Raw genomic sequence first — 18,490 nt, forward strand, 5'->3', positions numbered from 1 at the left:
CTCGGCCCGGGACGCGTCCCTCACGCGCGCCCCTTCCCCTTGCAGCTGGTCGCTTCCTGCGTGGACTCCTTTCGGAGCGCCCTGAGGGCCGTCTTGGTGCCGTGTCCCGGGTCTGGGGGTCCTGCCCCGTGCCCTGCCGAGTCCTGGCGCCTCTCCCCGCTGCTGTGCACTGGGCTCTGGGCGCTGCGGCTGTGGGGGGCCCTGAGGCTGGGGGCGGTCCTCCTGCGGTGGCGGTACCACGCGCTGCGTGGGGAGCTCTACCGGCCGGCCTGGGAGCCGCAGGACTATGAGATGGTGGAGCTGTTCTTGCGCCGGCTGCGCCTCTGGATGGGCTTCAGTAAGGTTAAGGAGGTGGGTACGGCCCAGTGGGGGGGAGAGGGACGCACCCTGGGCCCAGGGGAGCCCGGGGTGCAGCCGGACTGACGGAGCCCCTGTGCCGCCCCCAGTTCCGTCACAAAGTCCGGTTTGAAGGGATGGAACCGCTGCCCTCGCGCTCCTCCAGGGGCTCCAAGTCGTCCCCGGACGCACCCCCCCCCAGTGGGGGCTCGGACGCCTCCCGGCCCTCCACGGCCTCCAGCCAGCTGGACACACCCGGCGGGGGCCTGAGCCGGCTGGGGCCGCGTGGGGAGCCCGAGCCTTCTCGCCTCCAGGCCGTGTTCGAGGCCCTTCTGACCCAGTTCGACCGACTCAACCAGGCCACGGAGGATGTCTACCAGCTGGAGCAGAGGCTTCAGAGCCTGCAAGGCCGCAGGAGCACGGGTGCCCCCAGCCCCTCCTCAGACCTGCGGCCAGCCCTGCCTGGCCGTCTTACCCGGGCCAGTCGTGGCGTGGGTCTGGCCCCGGGCCCCTGCAGGGTTTCCCTGCGGGCTAAGAACAAGGTCCACCCCGGCAGCACTTAGTCCCGGGGGGGTCCTGGGCTCAGACCCCTTCCCTGGGGTGGGCCTCTGGCTTCAGTCCGCTCTGCAGAGGGAGCCAGAGCAGACACCGCTCAGTATTAATTTCTGCCACCCTTACGGTCTCGGGCCAGGCAGAAGAGCTGCACGAAGGCCCCCAGGGAGCAGTCGTCTCTCTCTCTGTGGGTCTCAGCACTTTAAAGACGCCATGTGGGCAGCCAGGACCCAGGGTCCCCTCCCCGGCTCCCCGTGGGAGGACACAGCAGTATTGGGCTGAGTGCCCAGCCTCTGAGATGCTAATTTATTACCGGAGTCCTCAGGTACAGCGGGCTGTGCCCGGCCCCACCTCCTGGGCAGACATCTCCCCTTTGCTAAGGATCCAGGCTTCGGGGAGGGGAACCTGCACCTCCCGTCGTCTCCCCCTAAGTTATTACCTCTCCCTTGCCCCTGCTGAGTGCACGCACCTTCAGCCGCAGCGTCTCTGTCAGTAATTTATACGGGGTTAAAAATGTATTTTTGTACGTCGCTCTCTTTTTCATTAGGGCCGAGGGACCTGGTGGCTGCAGTGGCTCCATGCCCCCCGTCTCCTGTGGGGAGGGGTGCTGGGGCTGCAGAGCTGGCCTCCCTCCCCAGACACCTAACCAGAGTTGGATCCAAGTTGGGCCTGGGGCTGGGATGGGAGGCGTGTTGGAAGGGCCCAGCCAGCGCCTCGGCACTTCCTGTCACCACCCCCCTCCCCACCCCCGCGGCCTTGCTCTCTGCCTGGGCTGTGACAGCAAGAGGGCAGAGCCCAGACCTGCGGGTGTCAGGTCTGGGGGAGGAGGAGGACGCGGGCGGCGCCAGAACTCCAGGGTGGAAGGAGCCCTGCCCCGGGGCTGGCTCCCGGGGCTGGGGCAGGTGAGGGTCTGTGCACCGGAGAACACGTGGGTGGTGGCAGGGTGGCCCCCCGACCGCAGCCCGACAGGCCCTGTACCACCTCCGTGGGTGTGGCCACAGCTACAGCCTTGATCCCATCCCCACCCGACAAAGTCAAATAAACCAGCTGGCTGACTGCATCCGCGTCTGGCTCTGAGTGACACGATGGGGAGGCCGGGGCTGCACCACTGCTTTATTTCATTTCCGCATATAACAGCGGGGCACGGGACCCGGCTCACACGAACTCGGTGAAGTCATCCACAGAGGAGATGAGGCGCTTCCGCTGGCCCGTCTCGTACGTGGGCATGGGCTCGGCCGGGGCCGGGGCCTTGGCGTGGCCCGGAGGGTGCGTCTGCGTCAGCGGCAGGCTCGGGTTGGAGTAGTGGGCTTCCTCACGGATCTGCAGCGGACGGGGAGCCTTCAGGAAGAAGCGGGGGCAGGGGGGGCACTTGCCCTCCGTGAGCTGGATGCCAGTGCACGCCCCCCTCCCCCCAAGGCATCTGAGGCCCACCTGCCCTACCCGGTGGCGCAGCCGCTTGATGTGACGGAGCCTGGCGATCCACTTGGACGGGTAGATATCCGTGGGGTTGGAGCGGCTATGGTGCACCTGGGAGGCCATCTGCGGTGGGAGACGGGGAGCGCTGAGGCCCTTGTGGCCGGCACCCCTGGGCCCGTCCCACCCCGCCCCGGGCCGACCCCTCTGCTCACGTTGGCGTGCAGAGCCATCTGACGGGCCACGAAGGGCAGGTTGCGATCAGACACGATCTTGGCCACGCTGGTGTCCACGAGGCCCTCCATGTCTGAGGAGACACAGAGCTCGTGAGGGGCTCAGGGCCGCGAGGGCCTCCCCGCCCGGCCCCAGGGCTCACCCTTCCTGCACTGCAGGGACACCAGGTTGCACTCGTAGTCCAGGGGGGTGATGATCACGTGGACGAAGTTGAACTGGCCCTGTGCAGACAAGGGCAGAGGTCACCCCGGGCCTTGCCCCTTTCTCGCTCGGCTCCGAGAGGCGCTTGCTAACTCCACAAACCTGCCCTTTCGGTCACTAGCCCCGTAGACCCGCTTCCGACCGAGCCCGGGGGCAGGGCTGTCGTCCCTCCTCCCCTCCCCCGGGCCGCCTTCCCTCCTAAAGCCCGACTCCACATCCAGATCCCACCAACTGAATCCCCCCGAGTTCAGGTCCAGTCACGACCCTAAACAGGCGCATGACCCCCACCTCGCCTGCCCGTGCTACCCGTGACTCCTGCTGCCACCTGGCTGCCAGCTGCCTCCCTGTCGTCCCGAGAGCAGCCCGGACGCCTACACGGGCGGACCGCTTCCCTGTACGTCTCTGGGTGTGCACCACACACACCCACCCCAGCTCCGTGCCACCCCTCGGGCACCGTGGCCCGCGACTGGACTCTCACCAGCGGCCGCGTGTTCGCGTTCAGCGACCCCCTCTGAGGCTTGCTGTTGGGTTTAGAATCTGAACGCTTGTGAGCTTCGGACCTGCCCCCCGACCCTGCCTTCCACATGCCTCACACCCCAAGTCTCCTGGGTGGAGCCCGCCTCCCCCCCCCCCCCCCCAGCCTCCCCACCGGGGCCTTGGGCCCTAGCATCATCATCTAGGGAAGGCGAGGCCACGGGGCACACCCCAGTGCTGTGTGATGACACGAGGGAGGTGTCAGAGAGGGGGACTCCAAGATCCAGGGACACACAAATCCCTGCTCTGTGCCCAGCCCCCCACTAGGCTCATTGGCTCCCGTGAGGGCCGCTGTCCCCGTCGTTGTCATTACAGGGAACACTGGCTCGGGGGTGGGGGTGGGGGTGGGGGGGAACGTGCCTACTCCAACTGGCGGCAGGAGGCACTGGAGGTCCTTTTATTGCCGTGCTGACCCCGACAGTGCCTGCTGTCTGCACTCAACACAGACCAGAGAGAGCACTTGCCCAGAGGTGTAGACTCGAGCCAGGGGTGCCCACCTGCGCCCGCCTCCAGGGCCCCCACTCACTTTAATGGTGCCCAGTTTGAAGTCCTCGCCGGAGTCATTATAGACAATGGACACAAAGTCGTTGCCCAGATGGCGCTTCTTGTCACAGCGGTGCTTGTCCACGTCCTTGGTGGGCATCAGGGTGGCGATATGGAAGACAGCTGCAAGGCGCATGGGGCCAAGGTGAGCGGGGCCTGGCATGGCGCCAGGCAGAGCACCAGTGTGGGGCGCCTCTTGGTTCCTCCAGAGGCTCTCGGGCCTGCGGGACCCGCCCCCTCCAGTGCCTGGCCAGCAGCCTTGCCTCCTCACCCCAAGGGCATAGCTTCCAGACGCACAGGCGCCAGCCCCACTGCTACCCCCGCCCGCCCGCCCCCCCCCCCCCCCCCCCCCCCGTCCCCGTCGGGGGAAGTCAGGCCCTCGGCCACCCTCGGCCACCCTCAGCCCCAAGTGCGGGCCGGCGGGAGGCGCATACCCTGCATGATGTCATCGTGCCAGCAGTAGGTGAACTGGCCGTCCTCCCCGCACACGTCCAGACCGCCCAGGTACACCTTATCCGGCTGGCAGTCCTTGAGCTCGATGAGCTTGCCCAGGCCCGTCAGGAACTCTGTGTACCGGTACGAGCCGTGCTCGTTGGACAGGATGGCGAGCTCGCTGCTGCTCTGTGGGGAGAGAGGAGCTCGGCGGCACCCGCCCCTGCCCCGCTCCTCGGGGCCCCGGCGCGCACCCGGGGGCGCCATCTGGACCCTGTCTCTCGCACAGAGCACGGGTCCACCAACCAATTTGCTCAGGCGGACCAAAAACACACCCAGAGGCTGGCATTCCGCGGCATCCCAGCCCCGCGCCGCAGGCCCGCTCGTCTCATGGGGACGAGGGGCGCCCCGCTTCCACCGGCTCTTCGTGCGGCAGCCAGAAGGACGCTCCGGAGGCTGGGGCCGAGTTACCTCCAAGCCTCGGCTCAGAACCATTCGTGGCCCTCCCACCTCCCTGGGAACAACACGCAGCCCAGAGGCCGTCCACGCCTCCCCTCTACTTCCCCATCCTGCCTCCGGCCCCCTGTGCGCGCCGTGGGCACTGCGCCAGCCACCCCGTGCCGGGGTCGCTGATGTGAGCAGTGCCCCGCCCACACCTGTGGCGTCCATGCACCCACCACCCTCTCTGCAGCCCCCAACATCCCTCTGGGCACCGTGTGCTCACACGCTCCGCTGTCACTCCCGCCGCATCCCGGGCACGGGAACAGCAGCCTGCACAGGGCCCCACGAGCACCTGATGCTCTGGCGGCTCACGCAGTGACTGAGCTCGTTGGTGGACGAGGGGCCGGGCCCTGAACCCAGCCCCAGCCAGGGAGGCCATCCGGCTGGGCTCGGGCCCCCAGCACCCTTACCTGGCCTTCTCCCACGTACAGGACCGCGATCTTGTGCGTGTCATAGGATGGGATCTGGTCGAGGAGCTGCACCGACCGCTCGAAGGACTGTAGCCACAGAGCCCCGCCTGAGCCTTGGGCGGAGGTCGTGCCACCACCAGCCCGTCTGCCTGTCCAGGGAGGGCTCTCCTGGCCCGGGGGCAGGTTGGGGGAGGGGTCGCTATAGGCTGCCACAGGGAGCTGAGGCTTTGTCTCTGCAAGCCTGGGCTGTGGGCACCCCACGGTGTCCCCCACCCAGGCTCCGGGGGGACCCCGCACCGGAGAGAAAGCACACATACCTCGTTAGGCAGAAGGATCGGCTTGTTGGACTCGTCGCCAAAGAAAGGAGAGTGGTAGAGCTGCAGGAACACGAAGCTGCAGGGGCAGAGATGGGAGGGCCCGGCCGGGCCCGGTCACTGCTGGCACCGCCGACCCAGGCACAAAGAAGCGGACCTCCGCCCCATCGCCGAAGGAACTGCCCTCTTGTCTGGCTCCCACCGGCCACGGGGCACAGACTACACGACCTGTAGCCCAGTCTGTTCGGCCGGGGGCCACTCAGGCACCGTGACCCCATGGGGACTGTCCGGCAGCTCCAGCCCGAAAGGGCAAGGCTCACCTGGGGTTGATGCCCGGCACCTTCTCAGTATTGGAGGCCCCAGCTCTGCTCTTGAAGGCGTCCCGCTCTACCCTCTTGCCTCTGCGTGACGGGGCTGAATCCGAAATGGTGTAGCCTCTGGGACGCAGGCCACCGGGGGAACGGGGACAGCCAGAAGGCAAGGGACCCTCGGGCCTCGCAGGGCCCCGGCCCTGACTCTCTTCACCTGGGGTTGACCAGGTGGCACCTGCCCCGTCCAGAGTCCCGGACTGTGAGCGGGCCTTGGCCTCGGGGCTCAGCCGGCCAACGTCGGCCTTGTCCCCAGGGTCCCCGAGTGTATCCTGCAGGGTCTGCAGCTCCGGCGAGGAGCTAGACTTGCTGAGGGGCTGGGCGGGCTGGAAGGAGAGCCCCGCAGAGGGCCGGGCTCCCTCGGCAGACACGGCCCGCCCGATGGGGAGCCCTCCGGCAGCCACCTCCTCTGCGGCGAAAGACTTCTCCTCTTGGCTGGAGCTGGAAGACGACTGGAAAGGAATGAGTCCAGAGAGCCTTCGTTGGAAGACACCAGTGAACCCTCCCAGGGGCCTACTCGGGGCGATGAAGCCCCACCTGCCCCCAGCCAGGGCCAGAGGAGCCACTCGGCAGCAAGCGGATGGCCACGGCCCCGCCCCCTCCCCTAGGACGAGTCCTGCCCGTGCTGAGCAGCAGGGCCACAGGATGCCGACGATGAGCCACTAGCCCTGCGGGGACCACCGGGAAGCCCCGGGCCATCCACACAGAAGGGACTTGGAAGGACAGCTAGTCAGTTCTTAGATAACAAAAGAGGAAGAAAAACCTCGTGTGAGTTCACAGCAAGCCAGCCGGAGCCACAAAGCCTGGAGCGGAGGCCCCACCCCTCTTCCCACAGCGCCCTCCCCCGCCTAGTACTCACTCTACTGTAGGCTTCAGGGCGCCGACAGCGCCTCTCTGGGCCCAGGGTGGCCTCAAAGTCCTCCAGCTCAGTGGGCTCGCCTGGCAAATCAGTCTCGCTGGGACTTCCCTCCTCCAGAACCACCGCGGAGTCTGGGAGGACACAGATGAGGCTACTAGGTGCTGGCCCGGCCCCCAGGAGCTCACGTGGCCTGAGGTACCAGCCTCTCCCCGGCAAGAGAGCACAGCGGCCCCCCAACAGAGCCTCACCTAAGGCCTTCCTTGCCTGTGGCTCTAAGCTGCCCACACCCCATCAAGTCAGCTGGAGAAGGGCGCCCTCAGGGGCCTGGATGTGACCCCTGACACGGGGAGTCTCCAACACAGGCTCCCGGACGTAGGGAGGTGGGGGGCATCCGGCTCCTGGAATCCCCAGCCCAGGATCCACAGCACCCGCCGCTGCTGCTCCAGCAAGGGAAATGGCCGGGGGCGGGACCCGAGCCCAAGAGCCCATGAGGGAGGAGCCCCCGCCTAAGACGGGGTCCCAGCTCAGAAGGAGTGGCGCGCCCACACCGGCCCCCAGGAACCGGGACGAGAGGCCAGAGTCCCTCTGTGATGGGACCTGAGGAGAAGCCTGATGGAGAAACACCCGTGCGCACACACAGACTCGGAAGCCCGTTCTGGAAAGCCGAGGCGCACTATCGGAGCCCAAGCCAACCCCGAGCTGAGGAATGCTAAGGAGGGTACGATGCCCTGAAGCAGCATTTCCTGTGCCGATGTGAGGGCAGGGGCGGGGGAGGGGGAAGCAACCGGGGGTTAGCGCAGCCCGCGGCCGCCACACGCGCACGGCCTGTCAGCCGCCTGCCGGAGCCCGTCTGCACGCTGCCCTTTCCTAACTGGCTCCTGTCCACATGTGGGCACCCAGGTGTGCCCAAGGGCCATGCAGGTCAGAGCCCGCCCCTGCCAGGGCCTGGGAACAACGGGCCAAAGGCTGGTCTGTAGGGCCTCTGGCCAGCCCACGAAGGAGAGGCAGACACAGCCCAATTTGTGGGTTCGCAAAGCCAATCGGACCACCAGAAGCCCGGGAAAAGTCAGTGGGGCTGAGCCCCAGGGCCAGACTCGCCCCAAAGAACTGTCCCCTGCCAGCATCTGTGGCTTAGCTGCCCAAGGTCACCTCCTGAGGCCTGAAGATGTGGCTGTAAGGGCCTGCCCGACGTGGAGACAGAGCTCAGCCACGAAGGGCATGCAGCAGAGGGGGTCCGCCAGCAAAGCGCAGGCATTCTGCACAGACGTCCTCATGCGAGTCGGGGCCCTTCTCCCAGAGGGCACGGAGCGGCTCTGGCAGGACCACGGAGGGATGAGCGGATGAGGGGCGATGAGAACAGCATCTACGAGGCAGAGCGGCGCTCTGGAGCAAACACCGCTTCCCTTAAAGAGACACACGAGTACCTGCCCAGGAAATGCTCCTGTGCAGCTCTCCTTGGCAACTGGTCTGGTACAGGGAGGAGAAAGAGGCCACTGCAAGGGAAACCGCGCGCGGCCAGTCAGCAGAAGGGGAGACTATGCACAGTCGAGCAGAGGAAAGGCACCACTAGTCCCGCACAGAGCCCGGGCCTGGAGAGAGAGAGCGGAGGGGCCAGCGGCGCCCGGCTCCCCAAGCTGCCGGAGCCGACGTCTGGAAGGGGAGCGCGGCCCTCCTCCTCGCCAACACAGGTCCCGGGCCGCTAAGCGCCATCTGCGGCCACAGGGAAGGCCAGACGGTGGCCCGGAAGCTCCGCAGCAGCAGGCTGGGCACGGGCACGAGCGCAGGCAGGTGCAGACTGTGTGCTCGGCGCATCCACACCCACACCCGAGCAGAAGCGCGGCTACCGCCTAGAGCCCCGGCCACGGGCACTCCGAGGAGAGCGCAGGGCAAAGGCTTTGCGGGGGCTCTGCCGTGCCCGCCCCCGCACGGCTACCGCGCGCCTCGGGAAGAGGGTCCCTTTAGTGGGAATGGGCCCTGCTCCCACGTCAGGCTGTGGCGGCGGCAAGGAAAGCTCCGGGACCCCCACTGTGGGCGCGACCCGCGGCGCAGGGGAGCGACGCTGCCTCCAGACAGCACGGCCAGGTCGGGCGGGACGGGTACCCACCTGTGTTAGAACGTGGGGGCGGAGGGGGCTTGGCGGAGCCGGCCGCCGGCACCGAAAGTGACTTGTACAGGGCCGTGTCACGACGCTCCTTGAAGCGTTCGGCGGCCATGAGGGCGTTGGACAGCTCCTGCAGGGGCATGTTGTTGATGTCCGAGGAGAAGGGGCTGAGGGGGTTCTCCAGGCTCATCAGCCAGCTGGTGTTCCCTGCGGAGGGGCAGGCAGCACCCCTCAGGCCGCGGGCCCGACACCACCACCGGCCATCCCCACCCCCAAGGGCACATGCCCGGGGGTGGGCAGAGCTCCCTGTGCTCAACCAGGGAGCGATGGGGAAGTGGGGGAAGGCTCTAGCAAAGGCAGGCCCCTGGCTGGCCCCGACGCTCCACCCCCACACCGCCAGACCCCCAGGTCAGGAGTAGCTCCCGTCCGGTGGTCGCCCGCCTCACGGACGCACAGGAGGGCCTCAGCTCCTACCACTCTCCGCCCCAGGTCAGCTCTCACACCCACGTCAGGCCCGGCAGAGGCACCGCAAAGAACAGACATCACCGAAAAGCTTGGATGGGGCAGAGCCGGGGGCTTTCTGGGCTCCCTCTCCCCACAAGGCCCACGGGCCAACGCTTTGACGCGGCCCTCCACGCCGAGCGTCCTCACATTGAGAGCATCTCCCTCAAACCTGACCCACCTCCTCCGGCCCTTCCTGGGCCTTCTCATCCAGTCTCTGGCCTCCCCCGTGCCGGCTCCCCAAGAGGAGCCAGGGCCCACAGCCTTACTGCCCAGGAGGCTCCCCAGGACCGGGCGCCTTGTCCTCCCCAGTCACCACTCGCCACGCTGTGCCCTAAGCGGACCCCAGGCCCCAGGCCTTGGCTTCCTTTAACCCCAAATACCCGTTACAGGCTGAATCGTGTGCCGCAAAATGCCTGTGTGGAAGTCCTCACCTCCAGCACCTCGGAAAGCACCGCGGTAAGGGGAAAACCGAATCTCCCGGGTGGTCCCTAATCCACAGAGTCCTTACCAGGGGACACACACCCGCACAGAGGGACGACCACGCAAGAACACGAGGGAAGACACACGCGTGTGCACCCCGGGAAGAGAGGCCTCAAGAGGACCCAGCCCGGTTGGCACCCTCATCTGGGACTTACAGCCCCCCGGGAGCAGGAGGAAATACCTTTCTGTTGCTGAAGCTGCCCGCTCCGGGGCACTCTGTCAGGGAGGCCCGAGCGGACTAGCGCAGGCCCTCCCCACTCAGCCCTGTGGATCCCCCTCACCGCTCACCATGTGGGCGCCACGGAGCAGAAGCTCCCTCGGCCCAGCCTGCCTGCCCCTCCTGTGTACCTAAGACCCTCATGCCTAATGGTCCCGCGGCCACTGTGTGTGCTGACCGAGGCCCAGGCGTGCCGAGGGCAGACCCGTCAGTACCCGTGGGCCTCCGGACCAAGATCTCCGCCCAGCCCTGGGTCAGCAGGGGTACGTAGGCCGCCAGGCTCGTCTTCTCCTGCGCCGGGAGCTGGGCGGCAGCCGAGGCCCTCTCAGACGTGCTGGCCGGTGTGGTCTGTGCGCCTGGGCAGTGGGTGGCGGGAGCGTCCAAGGCACCAACACGAAGGCCGTGGCCCCCTGAGGAAGGGGAGGACCGGAGGGCTGGTGACCCCCACCTGCCCGACGCAGAGCCACCGGCTCAGAACTGGTTGTTCCGCCCAGGGCCCTGCTGGCCACGGAGCCCCGGGCCAGCAACCAGAGGCAGCTCAGCCCTCTCTGGGTGTCCACCTCGGTGGGCCCAGGGCAGTAGGAAGGGGCCCCAGCACCTGCCCCACCTGCCCCCACCGTTGGACCGTGGCTCGTTCTGGCTGCAGCAAAAGAAAGCTCCAGGGGTGAGCTGAGCTGAGGACAAGGACTGCCGAGGGTTCACAGGAAACACAAGCCATGAGAAACGGACCCTCGGCGACAAGGGCCCGCGGGCCAGAGTTGTGCAAAAGGCACACCGCCTGCCACACCCCCCGTGACGAGGGCTCGCGGAAACAACATCTCGGCAGTGTTCGCCAGTGCGTGCACCCACAGAGGCCCCGAGGAGGCAGGGAGGGGCACAGGCTCACCAGACATGGAGCGGACGCGGTCCCGGGCCCCACGGCACACCTGCTGCCCAGCCTGGGACTCCAACTTGGCAGGCGCCTCCTTTGTCTGCCTCACATGCGCACTGGGGTCAGAGCTGAGGACGGAAGGGTCCGTGCCGAGCGTGACCGAGATGTCTCACAGGCTCCAGGCTGGCGTGCAACCGAGCCACCCCAGCCTGGGCTCGGGACCGCCAGGGTCACGGCCCGATAGGTAGGGGCCGGAAGGTGCGGTCACCTCAGCTCTGGGCTGCCCCGCAGCTCTCCTGAGTCCAAGCCCAGCAGTGACCGGGTCCCGGTCCCCACGCTCGTCGTCACGGTGACGAGCTTGTTTCCAACCAGCCAGGTCTTGGTCCTGCCACCAGCCAAGAGGAACTCCCCTACAGGGGACCTGAAAGCAGAGGGGCATCGGCCAACACCTTGCCCAGTGGGCTCTGGACAGGCATCGTGGTTCCAGAGGCGCCTCCGACTGAGGGCCGCCTGCAGGAAGGAGCCCTGCACGACTCACCCGCCACCGCCACTTTGACCCATTACAGTCACAGAAGGAGAGAGCGCGGTGCTGTGCCTCCCTCCCAGCCTGTACCTCTTGGGGACCGCCGTGAAGTTGGAGAACACGTATCTGGCCATCATGTCCAGACAAGTCTCCGTGAGCTCCAGGTGGAGATTTTTCAAGTTGTCGTCAGCCTGGGCCATTGAGTTCTCGTCCGCAGACCCCAAGCTGGCACTCGTGAGGGACGTCTGGATCCTGCTGAAGGGAGGGGCCCAGCGAGGTCAGGTGCCGACCGGCCCCTCCTCTCCCCCCAGGGGCCAGAGCTGGAGGCATGCATTTGCTGGGGGGCCGCGCCCACAAACGCCCCACCAGGGCGCACGGCCAGTGGAGCCACGGCTCGGCAGACCGCGCTGACACATCCTCCCAGAGAGAGGAGGGCAAGGCCTCACGGGAGACACGAGAGACCGACATCCCCTCACCGAAGCGCAGGAGTTAGGGGACGGCTTTGTGGCAGAGCCCTTTAGTCATGCAGAGACACGAAGACCACACACACACACACACACACACACACACACACACACAAAGATTGCATTCTGCCCACGGGGCCACCTCCCGATGACGGGGAGGGTCTGGGCTTCGTGTGCAGCTCTTCACCCTGAACTCAGGCCGCCCCAGCTCCGCACGTACCCCGTGACCAGAAAGGGCTTATGTGGGCTTAATTCTGATGCCAATTTTTCAAAGCCCCTCTGCCACGTTCTGCTTGTGATAGAGACTGTGCTAGAAAAGAGCGGAGAGCCTCGCTGCCCCACCCCCAGCCCCCCAAACCACACTCAGCAGAGGCCAGCCTGAGGCTGGAGCCCAAGCCAGGCTCCTAGGAAGTGGGTCTCCTGGGCCCGAAGGGGCTTCCTGGGGAGGAGACCACCCCCATCCCGCAGCTCAGCGCAGCCTAGCGCGGCCGCCGGCGCCTGGCGGGAGCAGCGACCCCCAGGGGCCCACACCCGCACTCAGACACAGCAGGGAGAGGTGAGCGAGGCCACGCCCCTCAAGGGTTCTGACCTCACCAGCCCGGCCCCCACCCCCGCTGCCCCACTCAAAGCCCCCGCGCCCTTTCAGCCGCCCCAGAAAGCGGACCTTTACTAAGAGAAAGCTCAAGAACAAAGTCCACCTGAGAGGATACGAAAGCCAATCCCAGGAGCATGCTCCCTCCTGTCCCCCGTGGGCACTGCTTTCATACGCAGAGGCCCCCTCGCCTCCGGGGACAGGCCTGTGGGCAGCTGCCACCGGGTGCCTGGCTTCCTCAGAGCTACGCCCTCCCTGCTTTGGGCTCCCAGGCCAGCCTCCAGAGGAGGCCTGCAGCCAGCCCGTGCTGGGACGAGGCTCGGGGACAGAATGCAACCTTCCCACCCCTCACCACCAGGCTCCCTGGGACCGAGGGCTGGGCTGGGCAGGAAGGGCCTCTGTCTCCTGCTCCTCCAGCTCCGGCCAGGCGACGAGGTCATGCAAGCGCCCCATGCACCGCCACCCGGGCGCTCCCGCCTGCAGTGCCGCCGCACGGGCCAAGCTGCAGGGTCTGAGCCCCCCACCCGAAGAAGCCCACTACCTGCGGACCACATGTTCAGACACACTGATGCTGCGGCACCGGAAGGCGTCGGCTGCAGAGCTCTCCTGGAATTCTCTCACGGGTGGGGAGTTATTCAAGCCTTGTTTGGGGGGTCTGGCTATCCTCAAACTACCAGGTGAGGAAGGAAGGCCCAAGCCCCAGAGAGCCCAGCTCCCGGGAGGGGAGAGCAAGCCATTGGAGGGATGAGGAGGAAAGGTCACAGGCCACGGGGTCAGGATGGACAGCCCGCGGGTGAGATGAACAAAAAACCATGCCAGAGGCCAGTTAGCAGGGGGAAGAAACAGAAAACAAAAACGCATGAAAATACATCTTGTAAACATAACTGAGAAAAAGTCACGGTACCAAAACAAAGAACATTAGTGCAAATTAAACGTGTATGGAGTGCTCCGCACGGCAGATTCCAGGCTGCGCTGACCAGGCGTCCCCCCCACCTCGGCCCTGCGGCCGGCACCACCCAGCTCGGGGAGCAGGGAGCGCTGAGGCCCCAAAGGTCACCACTCAAAGAGGCCGGTTCTTAGTTCGAGGTCCCGGGCCCCCAGCGACCCGGGCTTAAGAAGCCAGCTTTTAACTTTAAGTCACGATGACCTGGTCATTCTGGAAAATGCCGTACTCCCCCCCCCCGCCCCCCCCCAGGGGAGAACTGAAAAGCTGGGGCAGAAGGCGGGGGCAGAAAGAGGAGTCGCCGTTCCGGTGAGGTGCAGACGAGACAAAGCCTAGCACGGCTCTCGGCTTTGGCAAAAGCGGCTGTGACGGGACAGGGGAGCGTGTCCCCTGACTGGCAGCAGGCTGGACAGCAAGCTCAGGGGGAAGGGGGACCGCGGCCCGAGGCCGAGCTGACTACAGGGCCCTGGAGCTCCTCCTCACCCGGGCCCAGGTACTCGGCTTCCCGGGAGCCACAGCTGCCCTGTTGCAGCCCTCAGCTCACTGGGTGGAGCCGGGCCACCCAGACGCCCTATGGCTGGCACCCTGATCCCGTCGGCAAGTCTGCCCTCGGTGCTCCGTGGCCGGGACTGGCTGCAGGCCACGGCGCCGGCCGCTGCAGCTAGATGCGGGCGTTAGCACCATCGCAGGCCCTGCCCTACCTGACGCCGGGACCCCTGGGGCCCAGTACGGCCCGCACGGGGCATCCCCTCGGCCACGTTCCCTTTCCGCTAGACAGCCCAGCGGCAACAGGTCAGCCCAGACCCCACCGTGCCGGTCACACAGGCCACGCTCGCCAACCCACCCCGGCCCGTGCCCTCCACAGACACTGGGCGCACCCTCCGCAGGCCCGCACCTCTTGGGCCTCTCGTTGAGACTGGTGCTCCGCGCTCTGAAGCTGTCCTTCTCCGGGGTGTCATCAAAAGACAGGAGGACATTGGAGCGTAGGCCCTGGCAGTGGAACAGAGCTGAGCTGCAGGCCGGGGGGACTGACCGCCATGTCTCCTCCCTCCGCAGGCCTGGGACACAGTGAGCACAGCACCCGACGACGCCCACCTCCCTCTCCCCTGACCGTCACCCCACTGCAGCCAGGAGCAAAGCAGGTCCCACCCTGCAAGGAGTTTGAGCTCCTCCGGCCTACCTTAGTGATATAAGGAACAAAATCCTTCCGAAAAGGCAGACGACATCTAATGAACCACATGGCTATGACGTGATGGGCCAGGCACACGATGTACTGATTAAACCTGAGGAGGAAGACAAGCGGTTTGGCCTGGTCCAGGCCCCCAAGGCTGATATGCCAAGCCGAGCACAGAAGGGGGGCCCAGAGGCCACAGGCCCGTCCTAGGACTGAGACCAACACGCAGGGGCACCTGGGTGGCTCAGTCGGTTAAGCGTCCGACTCTTGATTTCAGTTCAGGTCGTCATCTCGCAGTTCGCGAGTTCGAGCCCCGCATCGGTCTACACTGGCAGCGTGGAGCCTGCTTGGGATTCTCTCTCTTCCTCTCTCTCTGCCCCTCCCCTGCTCCCTGGCACGTACTGTCTCTTAAAATACTTTTTTCTAAAAAAAGACTAACACGCTGTCTGCTCCAAGGGGCTGCGGGCTGGCCCAGGTCACAGGGAGGGACGTGACCGGCACTTACTTGGAGGGGTTGGTGTACGGCAGGGAGATGGCAAACACACTCGCGTACTGCTCAGCGGCAAAGTTCCTGTAGAGGTGAGGCAGCCTGGCCAGAGCTGCGGGACAGGGACACGGCCGGTGAGGGGGCCTGGGCCAAGGCAGGCCCACACCCGGTGTCCCCAGGGTCCTGTGCTACTTCCAAAAGCCGGCGCGGCCACCCTGACTGAAGAGGGCTGCAAAGGAGTGAAGCTCGCAGCCTCCTTGAGCGTGACCTTCCCTCGACCCTCAGCTTTCTATTCCAAGGGCCAGAAACCCACGGTCCCCGGGCCAAAGCCAGCCAGCGGCCTGCGTCTGCATGACCTGTGAACTAAAAACGGCTTTTATGTTTTTAAAAGCTACGAACCAAAAGAAGGCACAGCAAAGGCCAACATGTGGCCCTTTACAGAAGTGCTGGTGGCCTGCTCTGCTCCCGTCCCCCACCCTGCTGAGGGCCAGACAAGCGCTAGAGTACTGGGAACGAAGGGATGAGTGAGGCAGCCCGAGCTCCTGGAAGTCACAGTCTGAGAGGCGAATCAGCAAAGCCCCTCGGCAGAGCTCACACGTAGGGTGTGTGCCCTGAGGGGAATAAAGAGGACGCCGAGAGCCAGGCCAAGTGCAGGGACCCATGTCAGACAACACAGAGGCTTCAATGCCATTTAAGCTAAGACAGAGGATGAGAATGGAGCCAGCCACTCGAAGGCCAGGAAGGAAAGCAGTTAAGGCTCGGGGGTAGGAAGTGCAAAGGCCCTGAGGCAACAGAGCATGGCACAGCCCAGGTGCTCCATGGAGACCGCGCACTAACCTATGTCCCAAGAGAGATAGCAAAATGAGCTCAGAGAAGTCAACACAGGTTATTCTGGGTACACTGCAGCCCCAAACCCAAGAGTCCACCGCCCCCCCGCCCTCCCCACCCCGCCCCCCCCCCCACACAACAACAAGCATGCAGGCGGATGCTTACTTGACAGGAATTCGAGGAGTGGAATGGCCATGCTGGCTGTGGCCGAAATGTGTGTGAGCTTCACGACCAAGACAGGCAGCGCCTTGATGATGATGTCGGGCATTTCGACGCTGCACACGGCCAGGGCCACCACACACTGGCTGGCACAGCGGTAGATCAGGCCTTGCTCCAGGCAGTACACCATCTCCCGCTGCGGGGCAGCACGGGGGCCTCAGACCCAGCCCGCCACAGGCCGGCCCTCCGCACCCCTGCCCCTGCCCACACACAGGCTTCTCTCCCCTCACCCCACTCCAGAATGTTCTACAGAGGGGGAGACCAAGGCTTAGGAAGGTGAAGCGCCTCATCCCAGGTCCTTAAGCACATAAGCAGCACAGGGCCAGGAGGTGGACCCACCCGAGGCGAAGGGACAGCAGGGCAGCTCTGGTCAGGCCTTTCCTGGCACCTCCGACCGGCCAACGCCGGCAGGCGACGCTCCCCGCCCCGGCTCCTCAGCCAACCCCGGAGCTGGGACACGCTGGGCCCGTTAGCCCCCCGGTCACGGAACCTTATTACGGGGGAGGTTCCGCCCGACGCAGCAAGACGGGCAGAGGCCCACACAGCTCCGGGAAGCCAGTACCCAGCAGGAGGCAGCTCCCGCTCAAGCCACAGCCTCAGGCCAAACCACCCGGTAGCTCGGGGCCCCGTGGAGGACTTCAATTTCCTGAAGCCAGCCCCATCCGCCAGGAACACCCTGGGCTTCAAGGGTTCTCGGGAAACCTTCACCCCGGCATGGCCTGCTGCCCAACGGGGCACAGCCAGGACGAACTAGGCCGAGCCACATAGGAGACGGTGCAGTCAGGGAGGGAGGGAGGGGACGGGGAGCGTGAGCTCCCGACCTTGCCACGACCAGGAATGCGGGCTCAGAGCGGCCCGAGGCTAGTCGAGGCCCCACTCCTTGCCAGCTGTCGCCGTGAGCGGACCACCCGACCTAAGACTTCGGTTCCCTCGTCAACGAAGGCAGAGTGACCGCGAAGCATCGGGACTTTAACCGAGATAGCCAATGTGATGGCAGCACGGGCCTTGTGCCCAGCAGTGGGGAACAAAGGGGAGGAGCACTGCCGTGTGCTTCTGCACCTGACGACAGACGTGGAGGCAGACAGAAGTCAGGCGTCCCGGACCCTGTTGCCTGGCCTCTCAAAACAGGTCCAGCTCTGCCAAGTGGCTCAGCGCTTGTCCTGAAGCCAGGGCGGGACAAGCAGGCGGGGCTCCGCAGAGAGAAAAAATGCTGCTGCACGTGGGGTCGACAGTCGACACCGCATTAAGCCCACACCACCCGGAAGGGAACGCAGGAGCGCCGCGCCAGCAGGGGTCCGGCGGCCACGGGGGAAGCAAGGCCAGCTCCCGGCTGAGCAGCCACCCGGATCATGAGAAAAACGCCCGGGCCGTGCGGCTAGAGCAAACATCCTGGGACCCAGGCTTTCCAATGCCGCCACCATGAGCTCACCTGTCCCTCCCCCACCCGGTACCTGTCTGGCTTTGTCCAAATAGTTATGGTAAGAGATTAACGCCGTCAGCACAGGAACCACAGCCAGGTGCAGGTCGGTCCTGGAGAAACCTTCCGGGGTGCCTCGGAGCCGCTCCAGAGTTCTGGGACCTGAAAGCTAAAGACCAAGGCCCCCCATGTGAGGCCCGGGCGGAGAGCCAGGCAGACCGCTAGGGGGCCGAGGGTGCGGGGGAGCCCGTGAGAATGCAGGTCCGGTGCGAGGAGGGCTCGTGAGCCCAGGGGGTGGGGGCTCTCCCACTTCCTTTTCTGGCCAAGAGTCTGCCTTTTCCCAGAAGTGTGCAGCAGGGGGCGCCCACGCTGGTGCGCTACGGACAGTCGGAGAGGGGATGAGCGTGTCACAGGAGCCCCGGTGAGGGGTGAGGAAGACGGCAGAAGGACTCAAAATACCACATCTGGCTCACGAGCCCTTCAGTGAGGCCTCCGATTTTCCGGCCCCTGAGCTGGGAAAGGACAGGGCCCCACACGCGATGTGCGCTGCACACAGGGGTCTGTCTCTGGGGGAGACCGCCCTCTCGGGCTTCCACGGTTGACCTCCCGGGGCCTCACGGTCCTTGGGAGGAAGGCACCGGCTGCAGCCCCGATGTGGGTGGTGACGTTACCATGGAGCAGAGGGCGGAAGACAGCTGGTCGACGCTGCACGGGGACGTGAAGATGAGGACCTTGAAGCGCAGGGACTCGGGCAGCTTGCCGAGAACAAGCTTCAGCACCTTCCAGTCCGTCTCCTGCAGGAAAAAGGGCCGTTCAGCGGGGACCGTCTGGGCCCTGCAGACAGAAGACGCGTCTCAGGGCCCGAAGCGCAGTCTGAGCTGGGCAGTCTGAGCTGCGTGACCTCTGGACGCCCTCTGTGCCCGCAGCCCGAGAAGCACGTGCCCCTCCGAGAAAGTTCACCCCGGCATGACGG

At 65.8% G+C, this 18,490-nt stretch overlaps 2 protein-coding genes across 15 annotated transcripts in view; one reads left to right on the forward strand and one right to left on the reverse strand.

Moving 5' to 3' along the window:
- The window catches only part of PKD1 (polycystin 1, transient receptor potential channel interacting), a 43,808-nt gene extending 41,860 nt beyond the window's left edge, over window positions 1–1,948 (forward strand). For both annotated transcript variants that reach the window (XM_047838116.1, XM_047838117.1), the window contains 2 exons: window positions 46–351; window positions 447–1,948. In XM_047838116.1, the coding sequence (XP_047694072.1) occupies window positions 46–351; window positions 447–899 (759 nt within the window). In that variant the 3' untranslated portion in view covers window positions 900–1,948. The remainder of the gene's footprint in view (window positions 1–45; window positions 352–446) is intronic.
- A 32-nt stretch (window positions 1,949–1,980) lies between these two features.
- Window positions 1,981–18,490, reverse strand: part of TSC2 (TSC complex subunit 2) — a 35,041-nt gene continuing 18,531 nt past the window's right edge. Inside the window, exons 20-42 of one of the 13 annotated variants that reach the window (XM_047838119.1) lie at window positions 18,189–18,311; window positions 17,552–17,686; window positions 16,047–16,236; window positions 15,072–15,165; window positions 14,573–14,675; window positions 14,288–14,382; window positions 12,991–13,119; window positions 11,484–11,645; window positions 11,139–11,291; window positions 10,886–10,998; window positions 10,215–10,409; window positions 8,802–9,005; window positions 8,122–8,190; window positions 6,698–6,828; window positions 5,791–6,290; window positions 5,474–5,549; window positions 5,157–5,243; window positions 4,248–4,434; window positions 3,797–3,936; window positions 2,678–2,756; window positions 2,517–2,608; window positions 2,320–2,427; window positions 1,981–2,208 (exon numbers count right to left, since the gene is read on the reverse strand). In XM_047838119.1, coding sequence (XP_047694075.1) covers window positions 2,044–2,208; window positions 2,320–2,427; window positions 2,517–2,608; window positions 2,678–2,756; window positions 3,797–3,936; window positions 4,248–4,434; window positions 5,157–5,243; window positions 5,474–5,549; window positions 5,791–6,290; window positions 6,698–6,828; window positions 8,122–8,190; window positions 8,802–9,005; window positions 10,215–10,409; window positions 10,886–10,998; window positions 11,139–11,291; window positions 11,484–11,645; window positions 12,991–13,119; window positions 14,288–14,382; window positions 14,573–14,675; window positions 15,072–15,165; window positions 16,047–16,236; window positions 17,552–17,686; window positions 18,189–18,311 — 3,330 coding nt within the window. In that variant the 3' untranslated portion in view covers window positions 1,981–2,043. Of the gene's footprint in view, window positions 2,209–2,319; window positions 2,428–2,516; window positions 2,609–2,677; window positions 2,757–3,796; window positions 3,937–4,247; window positions 4,435–5,156; window positions 5,244–5,473; window positions 5,550–5,790; window positions 6,291–6,697; window positions 6,829–8,121; window positions 8,191–8,801; window positions 9,006–10,214; window positions 10,410–10,885; window positions 10,999–11,138; window positions 11,292–11,483; window positions 11,649–12,990; window positions 13,120–14,287; window positions 14,383–14,572; window positions 14,676–15,071; window positions 15,166–16,046; window positions 16,237–17,551; window positions 17,687–18,188; window positions 18,312–18,490 lie in introns of all 13 variants that reach the window. The other 12 variants (XM_047838121.1, XM_047838118.1, XM_047838131.1 and 9 more) reach the window with 12 other exon arrangements.

The sequence above is a fragment of the Prionailurus viverrinus genome, chromosome E3 (assembly GCF_022837055.1).
Source record: "Prionailurus viverrinus isolate Anna chromosome E3, UM_Priviv_1.0, whole genome shotgun sequence".
In the NCBI taxonomy this organism is placed as follows: domain Eukaryota; kingdom Metazoa; phylum Chordata; class Mammalia; order Carnivora; family Felidae; genus Prionailurus; species Prionailurus viverrinus.